This window comes from Telmatherina bonti (genome assembly GCF_933228915.1).
Source record: "Telmatherina bonti genome assembly, chromosome: 9".
Lineage (NCBI taxonomy): Eukaryota > Metazoa > Chordata > Actinopteri > Atheriniformes > Telmatherinidae > Telmatherina > Telmatherina bonti.
In genome coordinates this window covers 18,716,154-18,741,945 of record NC_136627.1, presented here as the reverse complement: position 1 = coordinate 18,741,945, position 25,792 = coordinate 18,716,154, and the positions used below count along the sequence as shown (strand labels likewise).

The window sequence follows — 25,792 nt, the reverse complement described above, 5'->3', positions numbered from 1 at the left end:
TGGACCACTGTCCTTCACAGACACTGTAGGGAAGCTGTAGACCTCTTCCTGCACTGTTGCTGAAATAAAGTCACATCTAAAAATGGCTTCTGGTTTGGGACTTAATTCTAATCACAAACTCAACTACTCTATCCTAGTAACTGAACCACTTGATCCAACACATTACCATCTGCTCCATCATAAATAACCGAGGTTTCATGTGTCCATTTTTTTTTAAATGTAAAAATGTTTTCAGCTTCAGTATGCTGCTTTTACTTTTCAGTGAAATTGCAGTATAATTATGTCTACCTCAATGTAAAGTACTAATCACTTCTTCAGCTACAGCGTCATTTACTAGGCACCTAAAGATGATCAAATCCAATAAGTATTTGTCTGACATCAGGAAACGTACAGAAGTTTTGATGTGGTCAGAATAATGACATGATTAACAACTGCCTGTGCAAGCTTTTTGTGATTGCTATAGTGTTCTGGAGCGAACAAACAATCCCAGCAAAGCTTACTTTTTTTTTTTTACAAAAGCATAGATCAAAGCATGCTTGTTGTTTTATTGAAACATGTTTGCTTTTTTGTTCGTGTGCAAAAGAAAAGATATTTTTCGAAAGCGTAGAACTAGTATAACTTTTTTAACCTCTTATTAAATCAGTATCTAAACTGCATAATTTGGTTGTAATTACACATACATACAATATGAATACATGGAATAATATCAGTAGTATAAATACTGAATGTGCTTTAAAAAATATAAATCATTTTGCTATAAACTAGAATGCACCACACTGGCTGCAGCATCAGCTGGATGTAGGTTGATGCTGAGGCGCTCAGCAGCTTCATAACAAACACTCAGTCTATCAACAAATTGCACTTTTAATCTCACAGCTCCCTCTGCTGGTCAAAGGATGTTATTGCTCTGAGGAATGTTACTGCAACCTGTCCAGCTCAGATTCTTGGCCCACTGGCCTTCTCTGGTAACTCGCACTTTTCCCGGGTCGAATCTCCAGAACCGCTGATGTCTGAAGAGGTAGAGGCGTCCGTCTCGATGGGTCAGCGCCCCGTTGGTCCCCTGTGGCACACCGGTCCAATCAGTCAGTCTACGGGGGTAGTAGGGCTCCTGGCGCAAAGTTTTGAGGTCAAACACAAAGTAGCGAGAGCCCTTGAAGAGAACCATGTGGCCCAGAGGTGCGTAATAGAAGGCGCAGTCTGGGTGACGAGGCAGGCCCAGCTCACTGCTCTTCCTGGGGAAGCTGGGGTCCAACACGCTGTCTGTGTACCGCCAAATCCGCTTTCCTGCATAAACATGAGCCAGACAGTGACTTAATGCTTAAACTTAAGTCACCACAGTTTATTGACCCCTTTAACCGCAAAGATAAAGATACCATCCATTCTTTAAATAATAATTTTTTAAAATAATCTAAGCATGGCCCCTTCAGATGACGGGAGGCAGACAGACTGCTTCTGTCTAAGGGTCTTATGGAAATGCAACCTTTACATATGACTGCAGGGGATGATTTATGGAGAGTACATTATGCCTCAATAAAAATAATTACTTCTCAATATAAAGCTGCTTTACATTTTGGAGATAAGACCGTCTTGATTAAACATTCAGGTTTTTTGGCTCTTTGCATAAAAGTTGGCATCAACTTCAAACAGTGTATTAGCACACAGGTGAAGATCATTAACACTGCTGAAGCCTCAGTGCAGGCATGGTCCTTAAATACTAATTTGTTCCTTACAGAGAGTCACGAGAATCTATTTCAGGGTTTTAACTTACGTGTTAAGCTATTCAATAGGTTAGGGAATGTCTATAAAAGCAAGTAAAAGTCTCATTATTGAGCCCAGTGAAGCAGCACCTTTAAAAAAATACCACTTGGAGTCCAGTGGGGAGAAGGCAGCAGCCTCGATGGCCTGAGGGAGGTTAGACCAGCGCTGGCGTATGGAGAGTGGTCCACTCACAGTACCTTCAGCTGATATTGTCCAGTACACACTTCCTCGAAACACCAGTACCGTCTCATTCTGATCTGGATACACACAAACAAAACCACCTCCTAAACTTCAGAAGTTTTTTTATCCTCCATATCGGTAAGGTTTCTACAGCTTTCTGTGTTTATCAGAGAGAATAGATGACACAATTCTTTTCCAGCGATATTTTGTTTGGACCTCACCCATGGTGATGGCATCAAAGACACCCTGGCAGTAGAGAGGCAGCCCTGTGGTCTCCTGCTGCTTCTGAAGCTCTGTGAAATCCCACTTCTGCAGCGCAGCATGCAGAACCTGACCTGGCAACCTCACAGGGTGATCACCCAGTGGTTTACCTGAACAACACAACAAACAAAATGTCAACTCAAAGGCATCAGATGATAAAATATGTATTAACCTCTTTTTGACAAGCCTTACAGTTGTGCTCATATTTATTCATACCCTTTCATTAAAGAAGGGGAAAAAAAACAGCTGCCTGTAAAATAAGCTGAAATTGACTAAAGTAACAATAAATAAAAATTTTATGAAAATCATAACATTATTTTCTAATTCTGGTTCAATAGAAATATTGTTTTTTAAAAAAAGCAAACAAATAGGATAATTTATTACATATTATATCACTCATAAACTAATATGTTGTTGAACAATCCTTTAATGTTTCCGCTCCAGTCAGGTGTTTTCTGTTCCCCTCAGTCAGACTTCTGCACCTGTTGACAGGTATTTTGTCCCACTGTTCAACAGAAAAGTGCTCTAATTTGTCCAGGACCAATTTGTTTGTTTGTTTTCTTTCTTCAAATCAATTAAATGAAAAAAACAGTGTCTTACATTACTATATTATATTTTTGAAAATTTTTAGTTATTGTTCCTTTTTTAGGTCTCCAGTTATTTGAGTGACTGTATCTTCAAAACCCATAGAGCAGTATACAGCTTACAGATATTTTAACAGAGGCATTGTGCAGGATTATTTTTTATTATTAACAAATGTATTAATGGTTAAATTCAGGATAATCAAAGGATAGCCCCTAAATTCCCATTGGAAACATCCAGAAAGTGAACCGTGAAATCGCCTGTCTGCTGGGATTTTGTGTTCTGCCCCACACATATCTCACACTTCTCACTGTAGAGGAGGAGGAGCTGATGAGAAGTTACATTTACAATCAATTTCTTACATCTTGGTGATATTTAACACTTGCAGTGACCATATAAAGCTGAAAGTCAACATATTACAGAACAACTCTCGTCTCCCCTTGCATGCCAAAAGCGAGTGTTTTCTACATTAGCCAGCATGGGAATAAATGAAAAGACAAACAGTTGAAATTTCCTGTGAAACAAGAGCTGGAAAATGTTAACATTGAAATTGTCCTTGACAGGATGTGGCTGGGTTCATGTATACTGGTGGATGACATTATGCAGCACAGGAAATAAACAGAAGACGTTAGATAGAGAGCATGCTGGAATCCTGAAAAAGTCATTCAGTATTTTTTATTTTTTTTTAGCACAAAAGCAAAAGTGTTTCTATTGTCTTTAGTCTGAGAGTGGTGAATGAGTGTCCACTTCTACTGGTGAATGATTATAGGTTTCTACTGGTGAATGAGATCAAAAGAAGAAGAAAAGGGTGAGACGAACAGACTGAAGGCTAAGAGTAAATGATGGCCCCTTAGACATGATTACAGCCATCTCGTTTGCAAGGAGCTGAACAAACATTTGTGTTGGATGTGGATAAAATCAGCACACCCATGGACTAGAGGAAGACAGAAGGAAAAATAGATACACACACACACACCACAGTCGATAACACTATAGCGATAAAGGCTGGATGTCGGACTTCACTTCAAACAGAAAGCCTCCCTCCTTGTAATCTGCCGCATGGAGTAGTGCTGTAGGAAGGAGGAACGATTCACTTGTGGAGAAGTCTAAATCCCAAGACATAGAATACGCCATTTAAGTCAGCTAGAATAAACGTTACTCCTTGTCTTGATTAAATAGTTAAATCTTTACCCAAGATAATAGTTTATTTCAATCAGATTAAGATTTTAATTTAAAAAAACATAAAATCTTTTCAAATGAGTTATGTCAGTATAAGTAAAACTAAATATGAAGTATTAGATCAAGAAAGCTGGTTCTGTGCTTGGAGTAACTCTGGAGCTGATTGTCCAAAGAGGAATGCTGCACAAGCTGATGAAGATGATGGAGGATTCTTCACACCCTCTCCACAACATAGTGATGAAACAACAAAGTGTGTTCAGTGAGAGGCTTCTTCAGGTCCACTGAAAGATAAAGAAGATCATTCCTGCCAGCAGCCATCAGCCTCTGGAACAAGACCTCCTCAAGTTAGTCATCTGCTACAATATTGAATTTCCCTTTGGGGATCAATGAAGTATTTTTCATTTTGTTTAATTTCATTTCATTACTTCCTTTATTAAGAGAAACAGTTGAAATTAGGGATGTTCAATATTGGCTTTTTTACCAATATCTGATAAACTGATTTTGTCCAGCTCTTAATTTCCAATACTGATAATTTTGCCAAACAAACAAAAATATCTGGAACACTATACATGACATCTCTTATATTCTGTTATTTTTTAGTTAGGCGAGACTGAGTTGCAAGACACTCCTGATAGAAGTGTGCTGTTGTAATACCTGCAGAGATGTAGCTGAAACAATCAAGACCTTCCATGAAGAAACATGCATTGCAGCAAATGTTTGTGTGAACTATTCAGTTTTAATTTAGTCTCCAGAGATGGACAACTGAGACTAACAGACCTCCATATTGCTACATTAGATGACTTTTGACCTGCGAGTTGTTACCACAGATCTGTCTCCTGCTGATTCAGGCTTCCTCTTTCACACTTACTCACTACATTCCAGGTTAGAAACATTGAATCTATGTTTTTGGAGACGTGCATTCTGCCTCACATGTGTGTCTCATCAGATCACACAACAACAGCATCCCAAAGCAACAGGAGTGGTTTTCCCACACACAAACCTCTGCCTAAAGCTTCTCCCTTTAAGCAGATGCAGCATTATCGCAGTGCCAGAAGTCCTGTCAGCTTCTACTCATGTCTGTATCTGCCTGTGGAGCTGCTTGACATTTATGTGGGAGCAGCTGCAGTCTTCAGAAATGACTGCCACAGGGTTGAAATCATGTTAATAGGTATACAGGAGAAACCCCACCCAGGTGCCAGTGAAAGAATTTGTTTTGCGAAGCTGCAAAAGGAGCAAGAAGAGCCGTCCAGTGTGAAGGTAAAAACACACACAACTCATGAGAGGCTGAAACGAATCGCCTGTTTTAATCGCTGCTCTCTTGTTGCTCTCAATGTGTGGTCCGGTCATGAAGCAATCTAGAGCGAACAGGGGAAGATAGTTAATACTACTTACAGAAGCTCAGGACCAAACAGCTCCAGTGGCAGAGCATATGGGACTCCTCAGATAATAAGCAGAAAGGGAGGCACCTGGACTTGTCCTACTTGCGAGTTTCTGCTGAGCTCAATCTCAAGTTCAGAGCTGAATTATCCAAATGACTGTGTGGCTGTCCTGCAGCCATGCAAACATTCCTGCAGAGCACTGTGTGTTCACAGGCCCTCTGCAGCTGCTGTACACCTGAGGTTCAGGGTCAAAGCCGAGAAGAGATTTTTTTGTCCACTCGGTGGGTTCAAAGCACCTCTTGATCACACAGGTCGTATTTGGTGCAAAACTATAGTCATGTTCTGTGACCGCTACAGTGAAATCGGTTTCTATGCAGCTGGGGGGGGGGAAATGACAACAATAAGCAAACTGCAGAGCAGCACATGTGGAAACCTGCCTTACACATGCCAGAAGGCGCAGAAGATTCACGGTAAACAGAAACTATTGTACACAAAGTCATAAAGTAATACTCCCACAGTCTGCAACTACACATGCAATCCATCACAACAGAGCTGACAGAGCTCCCAGCTGAACAGTGGGAGACTTACTGGATAATAATGACATACATACAACACAAACAAACCATTGAGTGTGTTATTGCGGCGCTCACACTACTTCTGCTAACTTTAATGAAAGCTGACAAAGCAGACTCCTCCTGCAAAGATAACTGGGTTAAAAGCACAAAGAAGGGATGTTTGAGTGGAGGAAAAAAATGCAGGACAAGTGTAGCGCCGGATGATCTGTAGAGACTTTTCTGTTGATTGTCATTCTGTTTGCAGTTTTCTGGCCTTTTCAATGCTCCACACACAGTCCGATTTAATGGGAAACAGAGCACAGAAATGGCTCTACATCTGGGTTCCTCTAAAACAGCCTGGTTTCAAATTCACACAGGTGGTTTCACACACTCCAGTGTTGATTTGTTTCTCAGCTGAAACCAGTTTACCTTAGGCCAGACACAACAATCTGTCATCTGTTTGTTAAAATCCTTTATGTTGCTACCAACAAAAAGTCAACCTTCCTCTGATCAGACTTTAAAGTGCAGCCTGGAAACGTTTGAACCAGTGGATTAAATCATGCCCCGCATCCCATGTTGTGAATCTTCTCACCGTACAGCTGCTGCACTGCGATGATGTCATCCCAGCTGAGAACCAGGTTCCGGCCCAGTTTCCTGTAGTACGGTGACATGAGAGAGTGTCGCACAGGCGAGTGCTCCAGTCCCAAAGTGTGTCCGATCTCGTGGGCAGTCACCATGAACAGGTTGTGACCCTTGTGTCCATTTAGTGTCCACCTCTCTGCCATGTCGAAGTGGGCTTCGCCTCGGCGAGGCAGGAAGGCGTGAGCTAGCGTTCCCCCTGAATGTCAAAGACGTTTTATTCTCCTGAGTCACCGCGGTGTTGCACAGTGTTACAACATTTATAGACATATATAAAACTTTGTTCAGTGGTCTGTGATTTATTTATTAATTTTATAATCTATAAATGTCAAAAGGGACAAACTAACACATTAATTAACATAAGTACAAACAGTCATTATGTAAATGCAATATAGCATTAGCTTAGCAGCTAATTAGCATCTTATGATTATTTCTTATAAAACAGCACAACATCTCTCAGTTGTTTTCTGAAATGCCATTGTATTTTCAAATGTTGAACCTGCTTTACTTAATTTTTTTTCTCAGATGTTTTTTGTTTGTTTTTGGGAGGCCTTTTTGCTAAATGTGTGCTATAGCTAGTCTTCAATTTCACTGTGCTGTGTTTTTGTTTTTTAATTTACATTGTTCATCATCTCACCTTTGCTTGGTCTCTGTAATCATCACTTGGACCTAAAGAATGGTTGGACCAAGCTCTTGCTGTCTAGCGTAGTTTAATTAAACAATTTGAACAAATTAACAGAAAAAAGTTCATATTGAAGGGTTAATTTCATAGCTTTTAATTTGAGAAATACAATCTGATCTCTCATCTAACCTCTCTTTTTTTCCTGTCTAATAGATTTTTCTTGCTGTTTTATAATATTAGTTTGCCACATGAATGCAATAATTTATTTCTTTTATTAATCTAAAGTAGTTTTTTATTTTTTCATTTATTGCAGGTTTTACTTAACACCATATTATACCACCTGATTCGCATCTGAACACGAGAGATGAACATCATTGCCAAAGGTTTTCATTTGTTGCTACACATGTATGATAAAAAGTAAACCTTTTTCTAATGGTTTTGTAAATTCAACAAAAAAATCACTGATCTGTTTGAGTTCCCTTAGTTAGTATTAATGATAGAAACTCCTCACTCTTCCAGCCAGACAATCCCTGGAAATAAACTGTGAGTATTTATAACCTCATTTCCAATGAAGTTGAGATGTAGTATAAAATGTTATTAAAAAACAAAATACAAATAGTTTTTAACGTGTACTGAATTGAATACACTACTAAGACAAGATATTTAATGTTCAAACTGATAAACTTTATTGATTTGTTTTTCTTTTAGCTAATAATGACCCATTTTTAATTCGATGTCTGTAAGACATTCTAAAAAAAAAAAAAAAAGCTTGTATTCAGTTTTTATTTATGCTTTACACAAAGTCTCAACTTTAAATTCTCATCTTCAAGGTGTTCAACAAGAGAGATCAAAGCACAAACTATCAATCATTATCTATAGTTTTACATTTATTATAGTTTGTGCTCAAGTTTGTTATTAATAGTCACATAGTTTGTTAATAATAGTCAAAAGACTATTATTACCAAAAACCAATAGAACATGCAAAACACAAATAAGATCAGATAAATGTACAATAACTTAGAGAAGTGTGTGATGACCCTGACCTGGTCCATCAAAAGCGTTGCTGACCCCGTCATTGTGGTCCCCCTCATAAAAGGCTAGCCGGATGTCTGCGGGCCCTTTAGGAACCTCTTGGAAGACCAGGCCTGAAACATTGCTCCACAGCTGGAAGGCAGCTCGCACCGCCAGCCGCACAGAGCCCAGAGACAGGTGGCGAGGCCAGTTCACTATCTGGTAGGTCAGATGGTGTTTGTACCACTTCTCAGCTGCAGAGAAACAAACGGACACATGCAGACATGAATGAACAATCTTATTCATCATAAACCCAGATAAGCATAGATTATCAGATAAAAGAAAAAGCTGACAAAAGAGTTAATCTCCAGCTTTTCAAAGTTTAACTCATTTATTATGATATTATGAAACAAGATCCAGAAACTCCAGTAACCTGAGTTACAAGACATTAAGAAGGAAATTTAAATAAAAAGAACAATTGGAGCATCTCTATAAACCAGTTTCAGGGAGAAACCGATGTTTCCTTTCTCACACAGTTTAGTGATGCTCAGTCACTGATCAGAAGACATGTACTGTACCTGTTTTCACTTTCATGGATCACAGATAAGGTACAACACTGTGATTTTAGCTTTTCTCTCATCAATTCAATGATTATGAGACATTCAGTATTATGAGGATTAATGATATCTCTTTTATTTTTTTATATCTGAAATGACAATGAGAATATGTAGTAACCTGCTCTAATAACTTGGTAATTATTATTATTTTCTTTTTTATAGCAAAAATGTTCAGGGCACAATCTGGAGTTAAAATCTAATGTGGCAGATTTTCTGTAACCATATTTCATGATTAATTCTCAGTTTGTTCTCATTCAACTATGCTTTTTTTATTTTAAGCAACTTTGAATTAATATCAGTAAAACACTGGTTTGTAAAACACTGGTAATAGGATGAAGTAAAATAGTCTTTGTTATTATTATAAACCAGTTAAGTCATTACATATTCTTTAGAAAGGAATCTGGCTTCCATTTCCAGCATTTTTCTCCCCAAGTTCCCTGGACTTCTCTAAAAATTTCCCAAACTTTACCATATAAAATTCATTCCCTGATGAGTTTTAACGCTGCAAATCTAACTTTAGAAAATGGCGCCTTTGGATTAAAATAGATTTCAACAAAAACAGCTTCATTCAACCTTTAAAAAAAAAAAGAAAAGAAAAACAAAATTCTTAAAGTTCTTTGAAAACTGTCAAGAAATAAGTTATAAAGATTCTTTGTTTTGTATCCTGTATTGAGTTGTCAGATATCCCATGTTCATGTGCGCTACTTTGAAGCAGGGCTACAGTGAATCCAGCATGCAGAGCCAAAATGATAGGATGTTAACAGGTCTGCTTACAGCTGGACAAACTAACCTCTCTGAGAGCGCGCTCGACCAAACAGTTTACCTCAACACATGTCTGTGGTTGCATTACTTAGGCATAATTACATGTCCCAAACTTCTCACATTTGTTCAGGGATTGAAAGAAGGAGGTTAAATGCAGCCCTTTCTTCAGTTTAAATATTTCTAATCTGTTATATCTATTCACACATTTCTATATAATATAGTGGCGCGGAAACAAAGCCCAAGCAGCGAGCTGTACGACGGTCTGTAAACATGCTTACAGGAAACAGTGATTAGATAATATGAAGCTTCAAGAGACGCAGTTGCACATGAATGGAAGGAGACGGTAACTTCATGAGGGTGTGTGAAGTTTCCATAAATAATAATCAATCAAATTGGGAAACAGAGTAAAAAGGAAAAAAAAAAGAAAAAAAACATTTATGCAGAATCAGATTTTATGAATCTGGTTTCTCCTTTTCAACACTGAATCTGCTCAGGGTCCTAAAAGATATAACACAAAAATAAATGGATTGCCTAAAACTGTTAACAACAAAGACATTAAGAGCCTTTCTGCAAAAAAAAAAAAAAAAAAAAAAAGACTTGCTGTGAAAGTGTCAACGAGATAAACGGTCAGTTTCTCCATGAACTCACAACAAGCCGTCACGGCTTGGCAAATTCTCAGTCGATGCTCTTCTGAAAAGTGGCAACACAAATCAAACATATTTACAGATGTCAAAATATTTCTATATAGACCAAATGCCTGTTGTAGGTCTGCACACAGATCTACACAACACACTGCTGCTTGGTCCTACAGCCCCCTACAGCATGCAGACAACTTTAGGCTCAAGATTTGAGTTATTTGACGCTATTAGCACTTGTTTAAATAATCCACAGCAGTGAGGAGATGCAAGTGATACACAAGAGTTATGTACTACATACTCGGAATTGCCGAGAGGCCCAAACAGCACCCCAGAGACTGAAAAATATCTGGAGCCATTAAGGCATGGGTTTGGCAAAGGCATCAGTTTCTCTGTGAGTAAACACACAAACAGAGGTTGTGCCTCAGTGATAACGGCTGTGTTATATATACTCGATGCTGTTACAACAGTTTACAGAAGTATTGCACAGCAGAAGTTTTCCTGCAAAATGCCACACAGGGGGAGAAGTATGCATTTAGTTTACATTCAAGACAAGCATAGATAGCCTCCAGTGAAGGCAATGGAATCAAACATGAAGCCAAATGAAGTTTATTGCTGTTAATGTTGACTCTGTAAGACATACCTTTATTTTTATATCAGAAGAACTGAAGCTGTGTGTGTGACTTTTACACTTTCCCATCGCAGCTCCACATTATTCTCCCTGGTGACCTGCATGCATTAGGCCTAGTACCACACAATGTGTCTAGATCTGCATCCTGAGCAGATCTCAGGCGCCTTCTCTCCATCCCAGACAGCTGCAGAACAACAGGTCCCATGAGGACGGCGGAAAAGCCAGGAAGTCCAATACACAAGACATTCCAAGACTTCCCTTATGGAAGCAATTAACATGATGCCCTCTATAGCAGCAGTGCAGAAGAGACGGAGACCATTCGATAGCTGAAGTTATTGTTTGTGGAGGTGCAGAGATTTTTTTTTTGTTTTTGGTTACTGATGCTGACAGACTGTTTGGCACACGAAAGACGTCTCAGTCTGGAGGGCTAACCAGTGTATCAAAATGCTCATCACGATTCAAAGAACTCAAGGACACATGTGACATGCTTTGTCTGGCCACCAAGAAAGCACAGAGGACTAAAGTGCACTGATATGAGAAAAGTGGCGAGCTGCAGATGGAATGAAGAAAAACCATTTTGCTTCAAATAATAAGTTTTTTTTCAACTACGTTCCTGCTGCTCGACTTATCCTTTAACATGCTGTTGCTCCAGGCGGTGCCTATGCTGCTGTGTGCTAAAACTGGCTATTAAATGTTTAATAGCTGTCAGATCAGTATGTGGACTCCTCTGACCAACACACACATCTACAGCACCTAAAACGCTTATCATGAGGAGTTAGTGGAGCATCACTTCTGTAAATATCAGTGGAAACAACCATCAGATTCTAAAGGTCAAGATCTGTTTTCAGACGTTCTGAGGCAGCGGCCGAGTTCACACTGAACAAAACAGCAATACATCTCAGCTGAGAGGGGATGACATTGACTCATCTCTGCGTTGCTGTGGCTGCGGGCTTCATTTAGTAGTCAGCATCAGCTGTCAAGGTCAGTTTTAAGCAATGAGCTAAAGTCACGGATGGTCTGGATTAAAGGGATTTTAACAGCAGAGAAAGATGTTAAACTGAGGTGGTGGAAATGTGCCCCAAGTGTCTTGATAACAGAATAGGAAAAAATTGACTTTCCTTTGGATAAAGCACAACGTGAGCAAATCCTCCGTTATTCATACCATCTTGTTCCTGCTGTGTGATTATATGAAGAAATATCCATCATTTTCAATTGAAACTGTTTGCAGTTTTAACAAGTATCTGATTAAATAATCATCAAACTAATGATGTAAACATATCCATTCATCCATTAGTTATACCCACTTTACACTGTAGAAAGTCGCAGGGTTAACAGCCCATGGAGAGCACGCAAACATTTTAATCACTGCCGCAAATGGCAACCTAATAATGAGACAATCAGCAATGAATATCTAAACAATCCAGCAGATGTTGAAATCTGATCTGCTGGAGGAACAGAGAGGTGTCACACGTTGGTTTGTTTAGACACCATATTGTCCTCTTGCTTGCTTTGAGATGGTCTTTTTCTACACTGTTGGATTGGCTTGTATAATGCTAAATAAGTCTGTTTTAATCTTCATACATAAATGTTTTATATTTTAATATGAACACACATCTCCTAATATAATATAATGATTTATAAAATCCACTACTTGTGATTCGCTAAAATGACAAATAACAAAGGAACTGACATAATTAATTTGTTTTAAATTTTTAAATGAAAGTGCCTAAATATGAGAATTGCATTTTGAGAAAGATCAGTTTTCTGAAGAACAGTAGTATTATTAAATTATTTGGCGTATGATCCCCGTTTTTTATTCAACGTGTCCCTCTTACTTTAGCTTCACCAGGTTTTCACTATGAAAAAGCTAAAGCCAACCATGCAACAGTAACTGTTAATGAATGTCATGCAAAAGCATTTATTACAAAAAAGGTGGTCTTGTCACAGCATGAAACGGTATGATGTTTTTCATATTCTATATTACACTCAACTGTTCCTGTTAAAGTTATAAATGACATAAACGAACTACAATGCCTCTATCTTGGTGTAACTGGGACTTATACTTAACAACAACAATGTGGAGTTCTTCAAGTTTCTCTTCTGGGGTCTCCTCTATTCAACATCTCTAAATGCACAGCTTCATCCTCTAATATTAAACCCACAATAAAGTAAAACCCAGAAATCTTGACATTATAGAGTCAGACCTGAATCTTCACAAGTGCATCAAGTTACTTATGAAGTCAGTCTGCAGTCCTCTGAGGAATAGTTAAAGAACCCACATGTCTCAGATGACTTAGAAAAGCTGGTCCATACATTTATCTCAAATGGACTTAAATAAAGTAACAAGATATTTAGTGGTGTTCAAAGAGCTGCAGTTGACTCAAGTCCTCACTAACCACCAGAAAAGTGGATCACATCACTCTGTTTCTGGGGTCATTCCATTGTCTTGTCCATTAAAAAGTTGATTTTTTTAATACTATAATAGTTTAATAAATCTTTAAATGGTGTATAGAAAAAAATAAATTTCAGAACACCTAAATTAATAATTGTTGGTATATAATTTACCTCATTGCTGAATTGTGTCCCATAAAAAAAGAGCCTTACTTTAACTGGAGTATTCCTATACATGTCCTCCTGGGAATGGATGCTGGCACTTAATTCCCTGGCCATATAATCAGTAAACCTTGTCAGTGTGTGCCAAACTGAGACAACAACAACAACCGACAATCATCTGAGATATGCTACTGGTAAAATAACTATTTGTCTGAAGTCTTTAATCTGAAACTCTTTTCTAAAACACGATTTACTGGTGTTTTACAACTTCTGACTTGTTTAGATGAGAAGTTTAATCTGAACATGAAGCAAATATTCCAGCAGAGATTATTCTGTTTGCTGTTTCTGACTGACAAAAGCCAGAATCATGTTTAAGGAGGTTGATGTGCTGCAGACCATTATCATCATTATACTGTTACTCTCTGTCAGTGGATATATGAAGCCGTATCTGTGAGAAGTTTGGCCTGGGGTTGTAAAGCAAACTACTTGTTTCTTTGTGTTACAGTCACATGATACACGTCTGGGTTTAAAATAATGAGACAGAGTTGTTTTCTCAAAGAAGAAGAGGAGAAGAGCCATCCAAACAGTAAGCCGCTCAACAAAGTATCAGAACACTACTAGCCAACCAGTTTGACAAACAACATGATCCAGTCAGTCAGCTCTGAAAGTGTTAACCAGAAGGAACATGTCAGGCACTGACATGAAGAGGCAGCAGCAAACATCAGCCACCACTGCATTCCCTGAACATTAGCCAGCTTTGTCAGTGACAAGAAGGAATGCAGGAGCTTGACACTTCATGAAGCTGGAGGCCCGAGCACGCAAGAGAGGACGGAGTCAAGAAGCTCAGTGTACTCCTGGTGATGTCACCGGGATGCTGGGGAGGATTATTCTCAGCAAGGATGTGGAAAATGGCAATAAAGGGGGCAACAAAAAATATATAAGGGTACAAATCCACGCAAAAACAGCTAACTTTTAAAATGCACTGCAGCTTCAGTTTTCATTACAGTCCCCTTCTCCAGAGAAGCTTTCAGGGACACGCAAACAGCTGGAGGCAGCAATCCACAAAAACACTTTTCTGCTCATTAAAGAAAGATCATTAATATGGATTAAAAATGCTGGCCGAAACCCTAATAATGGTGTTGTAATGCAGACAGTGATTCACATGTTTGCACTAGAAAAAAGAGAAAAAAAAAAAAAAAAAAAAAGGATTTTCTGTAAAATAGCCTAAACTAGGAGAGGGGACTTTGTGCACACTGTTGTTGAATCTGCAAATATTTTGCCTGAGATCTTAACCTCTGGTAAACACTTTAAATCCCTCATTCTTTAGCCAGCTCAGTCTCTAAATCTCACCAGCGAATGATCAAAGCAGAAATTGTGAGAATCAATCATTCGCAACAGGAAATTATGAGAACATTCCCACTAAAGAGTCTGAGTGACCGCCATCAGGAACGTTGCAGAAAGGTGGAATCAACTGAGGGTTTAAAGTTTAAATAGGAATCTGGAGCTGGATGTTGTGCGTTGATATTGTTTGGAAAAGCTCTGATACATCAATCCATGAATTTAAAAAAATGATCAGTAGTGTCAAAATGGTTTTCTGAGTGAAAGAAACTAGTTTTCTCACCACTTGTTGACCCACACACTCTAAATACTCACAGGATTATGCACCACATTAGAAAGTGTCCACTGATGACGTTTCCCTCTGAAAGAGGTGCCCTGGTTACAACCAATCACGTCATAAATCTTGTTTTCAACTTACCAGACTGTTTTAGGATGTGCAGGAATTTCTTTTTCTTTCAGGTTTTTTTTTTTTTTTTTTTTTTTTTTAAATTATGTTTCAGTCTAATCAAATTCAAAATGAGCATTTGCCTGCTGCCTTTATACTACCTGGATAATAAATGCAAATCCCTACATGATGTTTTGAAACACACTTTTACTCAGAACATTACTTGAAATGGTGTAATTGCTGCTGAAAGCATGAATTGCTCAGGCTGACACTCCATCAGTTTTAATTACCATCCTCAACTCTTTAGTGCTATTTTTAGTGCTTTGTTTTATTAAGGTGGATCCTCCCAGATACCTTTTGGCTCTTTAAGACCACAAAAATACATAAAAACATCTCCAGGTTCACAGCGATGAGTGACACACTGGTTCTCCTTTTTGCAGAGGCAGATTTATCTCGATTTATCTTCTTCTAAAATCCGAGATATGGACATAAATATTTTGTTTAAGAACTTCTCTGGTAGCTCAGATACCTTTTGCAGCAGACCGCCTCCCACGATGCAACAGTCGCCTCTTTCCAGTAAAGATGACATTTACTCTCTGTGCCCAGATCTGCTGGCTGCCTTCATCTGATACACCACAGCGAGGCTCTGCCATCTGCTTCAGGGTGGGGCCATCAAGCTGCCCTGTGACAGGTAGACGGGACAGCCACTGGAACTCTCTGCAAAGAAAGGAATCTGTTGATCGCAGCTGAATGAATTTTATTCAAGCCTGAATGAGGATTGGTTCTGTTTTTCAGATAGAGGGGTGGTTAGAAGATGGCTTATGTCTGTGAATTATTAGGGGTTTGTAGTGAATCCACAAAAATGCACTGTAAGTTCAGGCTCATCATAAGGATAGATGTGGCATCTCCTCCAGACAGTAAAAATCAACACATAGTGGTCATTTACACACATTATGTGAGTAGCAGCTCCACACAGTTTTATAGCTACCAGTGGAACGTTTTCCAATCACTTCCCAGTTTACAGTACAGTCAGTAGGTGGGCCAGAGGGCAAGGTTCCTGAAAGACCAGGATGGTTCAGAAAGGGTTCAGGAGATGTTTCCCAGTGGAAAGATGAGGGTGTGTTTTATAGCCGTGCGCTGACATTCAGCCCTGAGGCTTGTCCCACAGTGAGCTCACCCTTCCCCCTGATGAACACACTAAACACGACCAGCGGCTCTGACTCACTATGGTTCCAGGTGAAATAAACATGATGTACTCCTCTCGTAAACTGGATCGCAATCATTTTAGGACCCCTTATTCCCTACTGTGATTTCCATCCGTCACTAAGTGAACCCTGTTATTTATTACCCACCGGATGGCTGACTGTACTTCCACGGCATTGTGGAGGTAGTGGTCATGATGGAGGTAGCCGTACTTTTCCAGAAAACCCTGCAACAGCAATAGTGTATGTTAATCGATCAAGGAAAACAATTTCAGGAGCAAAGCATTTCACTCAGATGAAAATGTGGATTTTCTATCAGAATTATTAATAAAGTGTAGATTCTGCTGCATTGCATTGTTTAACAATATCATGCTCTGGTAAGTCCCAAGACATGCAAACATCTCATGAAGTACATACGATAAAGATGACATTCAGCTTGTTCTATAGCCGCTGTAGGTTAATGTGTCTACATGTGGACCACCCATACAAGAAGAAAAAAAAAAGAAAAAAAAAAAAAAGCCCTGCGGTGTCCTTTAAATTCATAGGTATAATTCAGAAAGAATTAAGAGTATGTGAATCAAGAGCAGTTCTATAGTTTAATACCAGTGAAATACTTTTAAAATGAAACAACAGGGTACACGACAACAGGTGTTGCACTGTGGTTTGAAATTAATCCCAGTTTGATAGAAGTACATTATGTGCATGCAGCAGGTTTCATGTTCAGACAACAGAAGCCAGAGCTGTGATTACAGATGTGGGGTTAGCTGAGGTGCCAATCAAAATGGTAAGATGACAGATGAGTGCAGAAAAAAAAAATTCCTTTGTCCCACTAGGCACTGAAGATGCCACAAGTCTTTGTTTTAGGCAGAAGGGATGGTTATAAAAACTACATCCTGATATATGGGACATGGTCAATGAAGCAATGTTACTGACAGTTAGTCCCTCAGCCTTCAGGAAACTAGGAGATATTTTTCTAGCTTAAATATATTCAAATGTATGACAATGGAAGTAATGTTTGTCTTTAAGCAGGTTAAGTACATGAGTAAAGTAATGAACATTGAGTATTGCTTGAAGTACTTTTACAGGACGTGTTTTTTTTGCTTAAAACTTGAATATTTTGCAAATTTTCACTTATTTACACGGCAGACTGTTCAAAGACACCAAACTTGTGAAGAAAATAATACACAAAATACGTGCAATCCCCCCCCCCCCCCCCCCCCCCATGACGATAATATAGAATAAACCTTTTTCCCCCGAAACAAACCTAAAGCTGTCAAAAAAGAAGGGGAAAAAAAAAAAAGTCATCAGGACACATGTCCTCTGGACAGATGAGATCGCCTGTGACAGGGGTACCTCTGGGTCCACGACCTGCGGTGACAGCCGGGCGGTGTGAGCGGTGACAAGTGCGGTCACAATCAGGATCCAGACTTTCATGTCGCGTCCGGAGGTCGGGGTCTCATTTCAGGATGAAAATATCGTCACCAACCGGCGCGGTCCTGCACAGCTCCCGCTGCTGTACTCATGTTCAACTCCTTCATGTCAACTACAGCGAGCTCGTAGCTGACCGTGTTTCCATCCCTGCCGGGACCGTCTGAGCTCATTCACCCGCCCGGAGGAGGAGGAGGAGGAAGGCCAGCACCGCCCCTCTCACCGCCCAGACGGCCGCTCAGGGCAAAAATACCAACTGAGCTATGCATGTTTTAGGAACACATATTAGACAAATAGACACGTAACACTGGGAAAAGATCACACCTTTAATAACATTTTGGAAACTAAACAAAAACCCCCAAGTAAAATATTTTATTCAATTCATACAAAACAATGGTTCAAAGTTGAGCTTACATCTGCATCTAGAATCTGAGAAAAATAAAAAGAAGTACAGAAAAAAACAAAAAAAACAAACACCAATCAGCCCCTCCACATTAGCTCAACGCATCCTTCGCACAGATGAACAGTAATACTTAGGATGAACAAGCTACAAAAAACAGACAAAACAATGTCTGATCTACCCCCACCCCCCTTCCTTTCCCCAAAGCCATCTTCAGAAAACTTAAGGGCTGGAATGGTTTCTCTGCTTGACATTTAGTATGGCCGCCCTCTTCTGTCGTCCCGACGATCATCTCTGGGGGGGAAAAAGGACAAAGAAGAGTTATAGCAACCAAGTCTTTAAAAAAAAAAACAAAAAAAAAAACCCAACAACCTGTATTTGCCTTTAAGATAACCATTATTGGACAAATGAAGAGGAGACATGTTGTCAACTTCTCACACATGCAGCATATTAAAATCTCTAAACAGATAACATTGTTCCAAAGACAAATGACAACATTTTATCACCACATAACTATCATGTACATAAACTTGAATACAATCTTTGGTTTAGGGAGTAAGTTCTGTTCCTACACCACGGTGTAACCCGAAATTCTGAGCAAGTACATTTTTTACCCTTAAATACCCCCTTAATCACTAAATATCTAAATACATGTACTATACATCATATTAATGGAAAATACAGGACAGGCAATTAAAAATAAAAATGTCAAATAAAATAAATATACACGCACTGAGGTATCGTCTCAGTCTCCGCATCACACGTAAGAGCTTATGCAGAACCTTGTAACTTGCTCTTTTTAAAAAAATTTAAAAAAAAATATTTATTGAGAATTGTAAAGTTGAAAAGACCCAAGTCAATTACCCCGCAACCCGAGGACTGCCTGTATAATCAAAGACAAAGTCATGTGATCATACAAGTTAATGTAGTGAGAATACGACACAAACCCTCATGATTGATGATCCTGACAATAAAAATATTCATATTTAGGGGGTTTTAAAGAAGAATGGAAATACTGTTATTAAGTTAAGTTCAATAAATACAAAATAATTTACTGCTTACACACACACACACACACACACACACACACACACACACACACACACACACCCACCAAGTAGATCTGCTTTCTTGAAACAACACTATAATCAAAAGGTAAAACTATCATCTGACAACACCCTCTTCTGGTCATCTTGCCCAAATACAACGCAAAAATGAGGAATAATCTCAATCTTGCGCAGTCCTTAAACTAACCTTCCTCCCATTTTGTAGCCACCTCCAAATCCTCCTCCTCCACCACCACCACCACCGCAGCCTCCACGGTCTCCACCTCGGAAACCTCCACCTCCACGGCCTCTGAATCCGCCACCTCTGTCGCCACCAAAACCTCCTCGGCCTCCATGATCTGTACTCGATTAAAACCAAGTTATTAGTGTTTGAACATGTTAATATTAAGGCAATCCGGTCTTTATGGCTCCAAAAATGAAAACAATTTCAAAGTACTGACCCCCTCCTCCAAATCCTCCTCCGTTTCCAGGTTTAGGTGCGCCACACTTGTTACACTCTTGTCGTCGTGCAAAGTTCATGTTGCCGCAGGAACTGAGGACAGAAAAATTATAAACGCAGACTTGTGACTTTTAACAGTTTATATCAATATTATTGATTTTCTATTGACAGTTTATATCCATCATTTTGTCCATTTCAAAAAGTGGTTAACACAAACCTGTTGGGACACGGCCAGTCTCCTCCCTTAATGTCAAAGTTGGGTCCTCCACCACGGCCCCTAAACCCTGCTTATAGAAAGGCATCTGGTCAACAGCAGAACAGCACCCCCAGTGTTTTGCTGTTTAAATACCACCACAGCCCAGGAACAGCTTCGTCTATACACACCTCCTCGCCCCCCTCTGCCACCGCCTCTCTGTGTGAACTCTGCTCTACGAGTAGCAAATGATACTTTGATGGGTTTGCCGTTGAATTCCTTTCCTGAAATCAGAACAGGACACAAGTGAAGAACATGCTGCTTCATTTTCTTTCCCATTTTGATATATCAAGTGTTCGCACCATCAAACCAGTCAATAGCAGCCTTAGCTGACGGAGGGTCATCAAACGACACAGTGGCCTCTCCCTTCGGTCGACCAGTAGCCTTGTCTGAGTAGATGTTGATCATTGGCTGACCAGTTTTCTTATTTACCTAAAAGCACAAAAACAAGGGAACTATGTCAAGTCTTTGCTATGAAAAGAAGTTATTGACCAGATCAGCAGCCCATTCTGTACCTTGATTATGCCAATTTGTTTGAAGAAGTCCCCAACTTCCTGAACTGTGACATCTTCTCCAAGGCCTTGTACAAAAATAGTGTTGTTGTCAGAGTTGTCCTGTTCTCCACCTGTGGAAAAGACATCAATGGTCAAATATTGAGATCAGGGTTGATCAAAACAAATCCTCATTTTCTAAGACAATTCTCTAAAGTCTCACCTGGTTCATCCCTTGAGCCGTAGTCTCGAGAGCCTGTGGAACAGAGGAGAGGACGGAGGGAAAAGACTTTACCAAAAAGGTTTTTTAAGCCACCTGTAGTTTCACACAATCATTAACTTCATCCCTATCAATGCATATTTACAAACTTAGAAAGTCCATGTTTACAGCTTTCTCATGAGCGTTCTCATACCGTAGCATCCCATACCAATACCTTGTAACAAGAACACAATTGTTCTGTTCTTTTTGAGCTTACACCAGAAATGAAAACCACCAAAATGTCTCCAGTTTAAGTTTTCCTTCCTTCGTCCTGGGAACAACCTCTGTCATTTACAATCATCCCTCGTCTTCATGCAGCAATACCATTATTTTACATCTCAAGCACCAAGCTCTTTACCATATATGAAGTCATTTACGTGAAATAGAATAAGGTGGAGTTCCTTGGGATTCTGGACATGGAAATGGTGGCATTCATTGAGTTTTTTTTTTCCTTTAAAACCCTCTTTTTGCTAACTCAAGCTTTTTCTCCCCCACCGACACAGTTCTGATGCTCGTCACTTACCACCGAAATTTTTGTAGCCACCACGGTCACCACCTCTGCAGAGGAAAAATTGGAGATATGATGGCTTTTCCTTTGTCCCAACTGAGAACTCAAAGCTCCCCTACATCCACACCAGTATGCACTCCTGCCAGGGTGTGCGACTATGGTGGAAATGTCTCACACGAGGAATGCGTTAGTCTTTGTCATTAAAGATCAATGAACAGACGACTAGGCAGCTCTGACTGAATAATCAGGCAGACAAGTGAAGACAATCACATGTCAATGGATCACCATTCACAATGAAATTGGTCTTTTGGTTATATAAATATACACATTTTTCTTTTTACACGGCCAAATTAGATACCAAAAGCTGAAAAACCAGCTGAATTTTTTCTTCAAATGGGAAGCCAAATTGATGACAGGGTGCAGCGACCAATGAGCAATCTTCCACCGAGTGCATTTATGAGATCCTTTAACTGAGGTCCAAGTTTTAGTTCATTCACTCTGAACACCTGTAGTATGAAATGTAGATCCATGTTAACACAGTACACATGTTCGCCATTGTCAAATACACAACACTTGAATGAAACCTGTGAAATGTGAACAAGCTAAAAGATGTAGCTTTATGTGCATCACTGTAGTGGCGTTTCTACGCTTCAAAGCTTTGTCTTCTCCAGAGATGAAAACTACAAAAACTGGCTGAAGATTTAACTTCTGAAAAGTGTGACAATAAATAGAAAATAGATGTCCTTTAAAATTAGCAGTTAAAGAAAAAACTTGTTAATTAGCAGAGGCTGCATTGTTGTGTCAACTGGCTTCCCCGATTTCACCTATTTGTATAAGTTGTGATGTGTTCCCCTCCCTCACCTCTCTCTCTAAAGTAGTCATTCTTCTTTCCACCTTCCCAAAAAGCAAATGCAACTTTTACAGGCAAAGCCAAAAAGAGAAAGATTATAAAAAAAACAACAACAAGAAGTTCCTTTTTCCATCACATGGTGTAGTTTGTTCATTTTTTTGTCCTTTTTAAGCATCTACCTCAGTCAAGGATCCTCATTCATGGGCATTAATCCTATGAAGCCCTGCTTCCCCCAGTGTGTTGAACACTTTAACAAATCTGTGGACATGGACTACAGAACACAAAGTGTGAATATCCTTTCTTTGTATTTGTGCTTAATCAGCAAGTATGCTTACAAACTGGCAGTTCAAATTCACTAAAAATTTGATTAAAATAAACATTTTTTTTTAAAAAATTCTTTCTGGAAGAGAGCTGCGCTATGTAGCACACACCTGCAAAAATGTCCTACTTTTGTACCTAAATCCAATCACATGGAGCAGAATGACTACACAAGCAGGGAGGTTTTGCATCCTGCCTTTATCATTGTACTTTAGCGATAATCATCTTATTCTAGTAACACTGATGGATACTGACTACAGTAGACTGTCGTGTATTAGATAACAGTTGAGTTCTACCATGCAATGGAAAAATGGCTTCCACAAGTCCTTACCAGAAAAGAAAAAAAAAAAAAACAAAAACAAAAAAAAACCCCAGAACATTGTTCCAACAGGACAACACTTTCCAGTCTTATAATACTACATAGAGTTCCTAGCAAATAAGAGCAAATAATAATTGATGTTGCAGACTGGTCCAAACCTTCAAAATACCTTGGGTGGTAACTTGCAGATGCAGATCCTTGATGCTTTTCAAGATGCTCTCTAGGTTGACATGATCAGCATTTATTCCGTGACTAAAAGACCTCCTGATTATGAACCTGCTGTATTAAAAACGACTCATCTAATGGCCACTTTCTCAATTTGATCTTGAAAGCAATTTAAATTCAACATTTTATAAAACAAAAACTACGTTTCTGTGAAAAAAAAATTCACTGTTCTGACAGGCGCAAGCACTTGGAGGACATAAGAGATAAACAGAATAAAACATCTGTGGTCGATGGCATTTGATGAATCAAATCTTAAAAAACATTACCGGTGTGGCATGTTGGAGCAGAAAGCAGATGAGTAATGAAAAATCCACCTATGTAGATGGTTTGTTGTTGAGTGATAATGCGCAGAGTGAGAGGTTTAATCTTATATGTGAATATACAAAGGTACCTTGGGGGCAGTGGCACTGTGCAACTTACCCCATACCAGGAGGTCCTCCTCTTCCGCCGCGATCATAGCCACCACGGTCATAGCCACCACGATCAAAGCCTCCCCCACCACGACCTCGGCCTCTAAATCCTCCTCCATCTGAACGGTCTCCCTGGTCACGACCAAACCTCCCACCCTGACCACCACCTTCACCTGGTGCAAACAAAGAATGATCAAACATCAAAAGACTTAAATAACAATCATGTTTGACTATTGCTGGATGGATTCATCCAGCTCAATATGGATGGAGATTTATTGCTGGTCCAGTTATATGTACCTTCACTCCATCTACTGTAGCCACCACCTCCTTGTCCCTGGCCACCACCATATCCACTGCCACTCTGTCCATAGCTGTCTCCTTGTCCCTGGCCACCATAAGAACTTTGCTGTCCAAAAGAGCTTTGACCATAAGACGCAGATCCTTGTTGGGTGTAAGACGACTTGTCACCATACCTTGATTAAAGAAAAACAGAATTTAAACATTTAAAATCAGTAAAATCACGAGATTTTAGAAAACACTTAATTCCAGGCATGGCAGACAGGAGGAAAGGACACAGATGTCACACAGAACATGATATAAGCTTACCCAGATGAGTCCTGTCCATAGCTACTGTAGCCCTGTTGAGACTGGCCATAATTATCTGTTAACAAAAAAAATAAATAAAATAAAAAAAAAAATAAAAATCAGAAAATTCACCCTTTTGTTTCATATGTAAGCCTTAATCCCCCCCCCAACAATTCTCGATTAAATCACTGTGCAATCATAGAATAAATGCAAAATGTACTTGTGCATTATCTCTGATCTTTTACATACATACTCAAGTGAAAAAAATTATGAACAAATACCTTGCGCTGCACCTTGCTGTCCATAACTACCGTAATTCTGTGCAGCATAAGAGCCTGCGTTGGCACTCCCACCACCACCAGTTACAGCAGCAGCAGTTCCTTGTCCATAACCCTGTGAGAAAAATGCATAAATTACAAAGGTTAAAATAATATTTAAAAAAAAAAAAAAAAAAGCAAAAAAAAAAAAAAAAAAAAGCTGAACTGTGTCCACTAAAGAGGTTTTCCTTACCGGTGCACCCTGTTGACCTCCATATGATCCATAGCTGCAGAAACAAAACATCAACTCCAGGATTTTAGTAAATTTAGACCACTGACTTAGGCAATAAATTTAAATCCAACTTCATTAAAAATAAAATTACAACATTTAACATAGAGAAATTTAAGTTATCAGCTCAATGTACATATAATTTCGTTTAATTCTCGTCTGACAGGAAGCTTACCTTTGTGGGCCACCATGCTGGCCGTAGCCCGAATCTAAAACAAAAACAAAGCAGTGAGTCAGCATAAAACGGTATGCAAATAGATGCAACGATGTTTTTTACACGGTGTGCTCAAAGTAGAGATGACCATGCATCCATGATCTAGGCCAAAGTAGGTCAGTGAAACGGGACAGGAACACGAGAACAGGCCCGTCGCCGGGCAGACCCGGAGAAAATGGCGGTTCATTCTGCACTGGCGGAGTCTACACGCTGAAAGCGAAATAATTTCCTCTTCCGTATTCAGGTTTAATGTTACATCAGAAATCTGTATCATAAATATTGTCAAGCTCTTGCTACAAATAACCACGTAACTTTGTAGCAGTATATAAATTTCACTCAACAGTGTTAACAATAGGAGTGGTATAAACAAAGACGGGTTCAAGTTGGCGAGCTAAAAAACCTTTTACTTGAGTGTCTTTCCGCAACTAAATTATAGTCTGTTAAGCACGTTGTTACATCTACAAGTTCTTTTAGAATAAACTGATCTTAAAAAGACTAACATCAGTGGGGAAATATGTTTTATTGAAAGACTGGAGACTGATTCCATGAAGTAGACGGGCCCCTGCGCTAGTCTCGCGGTTCCTAGCTAACAGCCGCAATGCCACCTTAGCTTTCATTGTTTAACCGAAAAACAAACAAGTAGACGACCATTCTTCAAATATCGTGACTTACCAGTAGCCATGTTACACTGTTTTGCGCAGTTACTTAAAACAACTTAAACGGTTTGTTTCCTATGAATGGTTGATAAAACGCGCTGGTTAAACCTGCGCAGCGCTTCAGGACTTAAAGGAGCACGCTGCGGCACTTCCCTTTAGCAGGCAGCTCTTCTTCTCCTTCTGTCTGCAGGCCGCGTTGAAACTCCTGCAGCTAAGTGACACATTAGCACACTGTCGCCACCTACCGACTCTCAGAAGGAACTATCGTGTTTTTTTTTTTATCTTTGGTTTTAATAGTATTATCGATTTACAATAATTATCTATTTACAATAATAAAGATCAATATCCATTTACCCCAAGGTTCCGTCAGATGTCCCATGAAAAGGAAAGTGTTATTATTTAGAGGTACACGTTTGATTAAATAATTCTACAGCCATGTAGGGAAATAGTATATTACAGATGTCTACAACATATTAAGGCTTTCACAACAATATTAAATCATGTAACTTAAGTTTCTAAAAAATGAAGTGCTAATT

General features: G+C 39.3%; 2 protein-coding genes across 2 annotated transcripts; both read right to left on the bottom strand.

Moving 5' to 3' along the window:
• Window positions 1-669: 669 nt before the first annotated feature.
• mmp28 (matrix metallopeptidase 28) lies at window positions 670-17,817 on the bottom strand. Its single transcript, XM_079246923.1, has 8 exons — window positions 17,642-17,817; window positions 16,439-16,515; window positions 15,616-15,803; window positions 8,198-8,419; window positions 6,486-6,731; window positions 2,160-2,309; window positions 1,848-2,015; window positions 670-1,284 (listed from the first exon to the last, which is right to left on the bottom strand). The coding sequence occupies exons 1-8, from the start codon at window positions 17,720-17,722 to the stop codon at window positions 890-892; spliced, it is 1,527 nt and encodes a 508-aa protein (XP_079103049.1). The 5' UTR covers window positions 17,723-17,817; the 3' UTR covers window positions 670-889.
• A 204-nt stretch (window positions 17,818-18,021) lies between these two features.
• On the bottom strand, window positions 18,022-25,424 carry taf15 (TAF15 RNA polymerase II, TATA box binding protein (TBP)-associated factor). Its single transcript, XM_079246138.1, has 16 exons — window positions 25,273-25,424; window positions 24,562-24,595; window positions 24,351-24,384; window positions 24,122-24,233; window positions 23,862-23,916; window positions 23,553-23,728; window positions 23,266-23,428; window positions 21,149-21,183; window positions 20,590-20,622; window positions 20,391-20,500; window positions 20,178-20,307; window positions 20,007-20,099; window positions 19,840-19,906; window positions 19,624-19,715; window positions 19,371-19,521; window positions 18,022-18,410 (listed from the first exon to the last, which is right to left on the bottom strand). The coding sequence occupies exons 1-16, from the start codon at window positions 25,280-25,282 to the stop codon at window positions 18,371-18,373; spliced, it is 1,335 nt and encodes a 444-aa protein (XP_079102264.1). The 5' UTR covers window positions 25,283-25,424; the 3' UTR covers window positions 18,022-18,370.
• Between the last annotated feature and the right edge of the window lie 368 nt (window positions 25,425-25,792).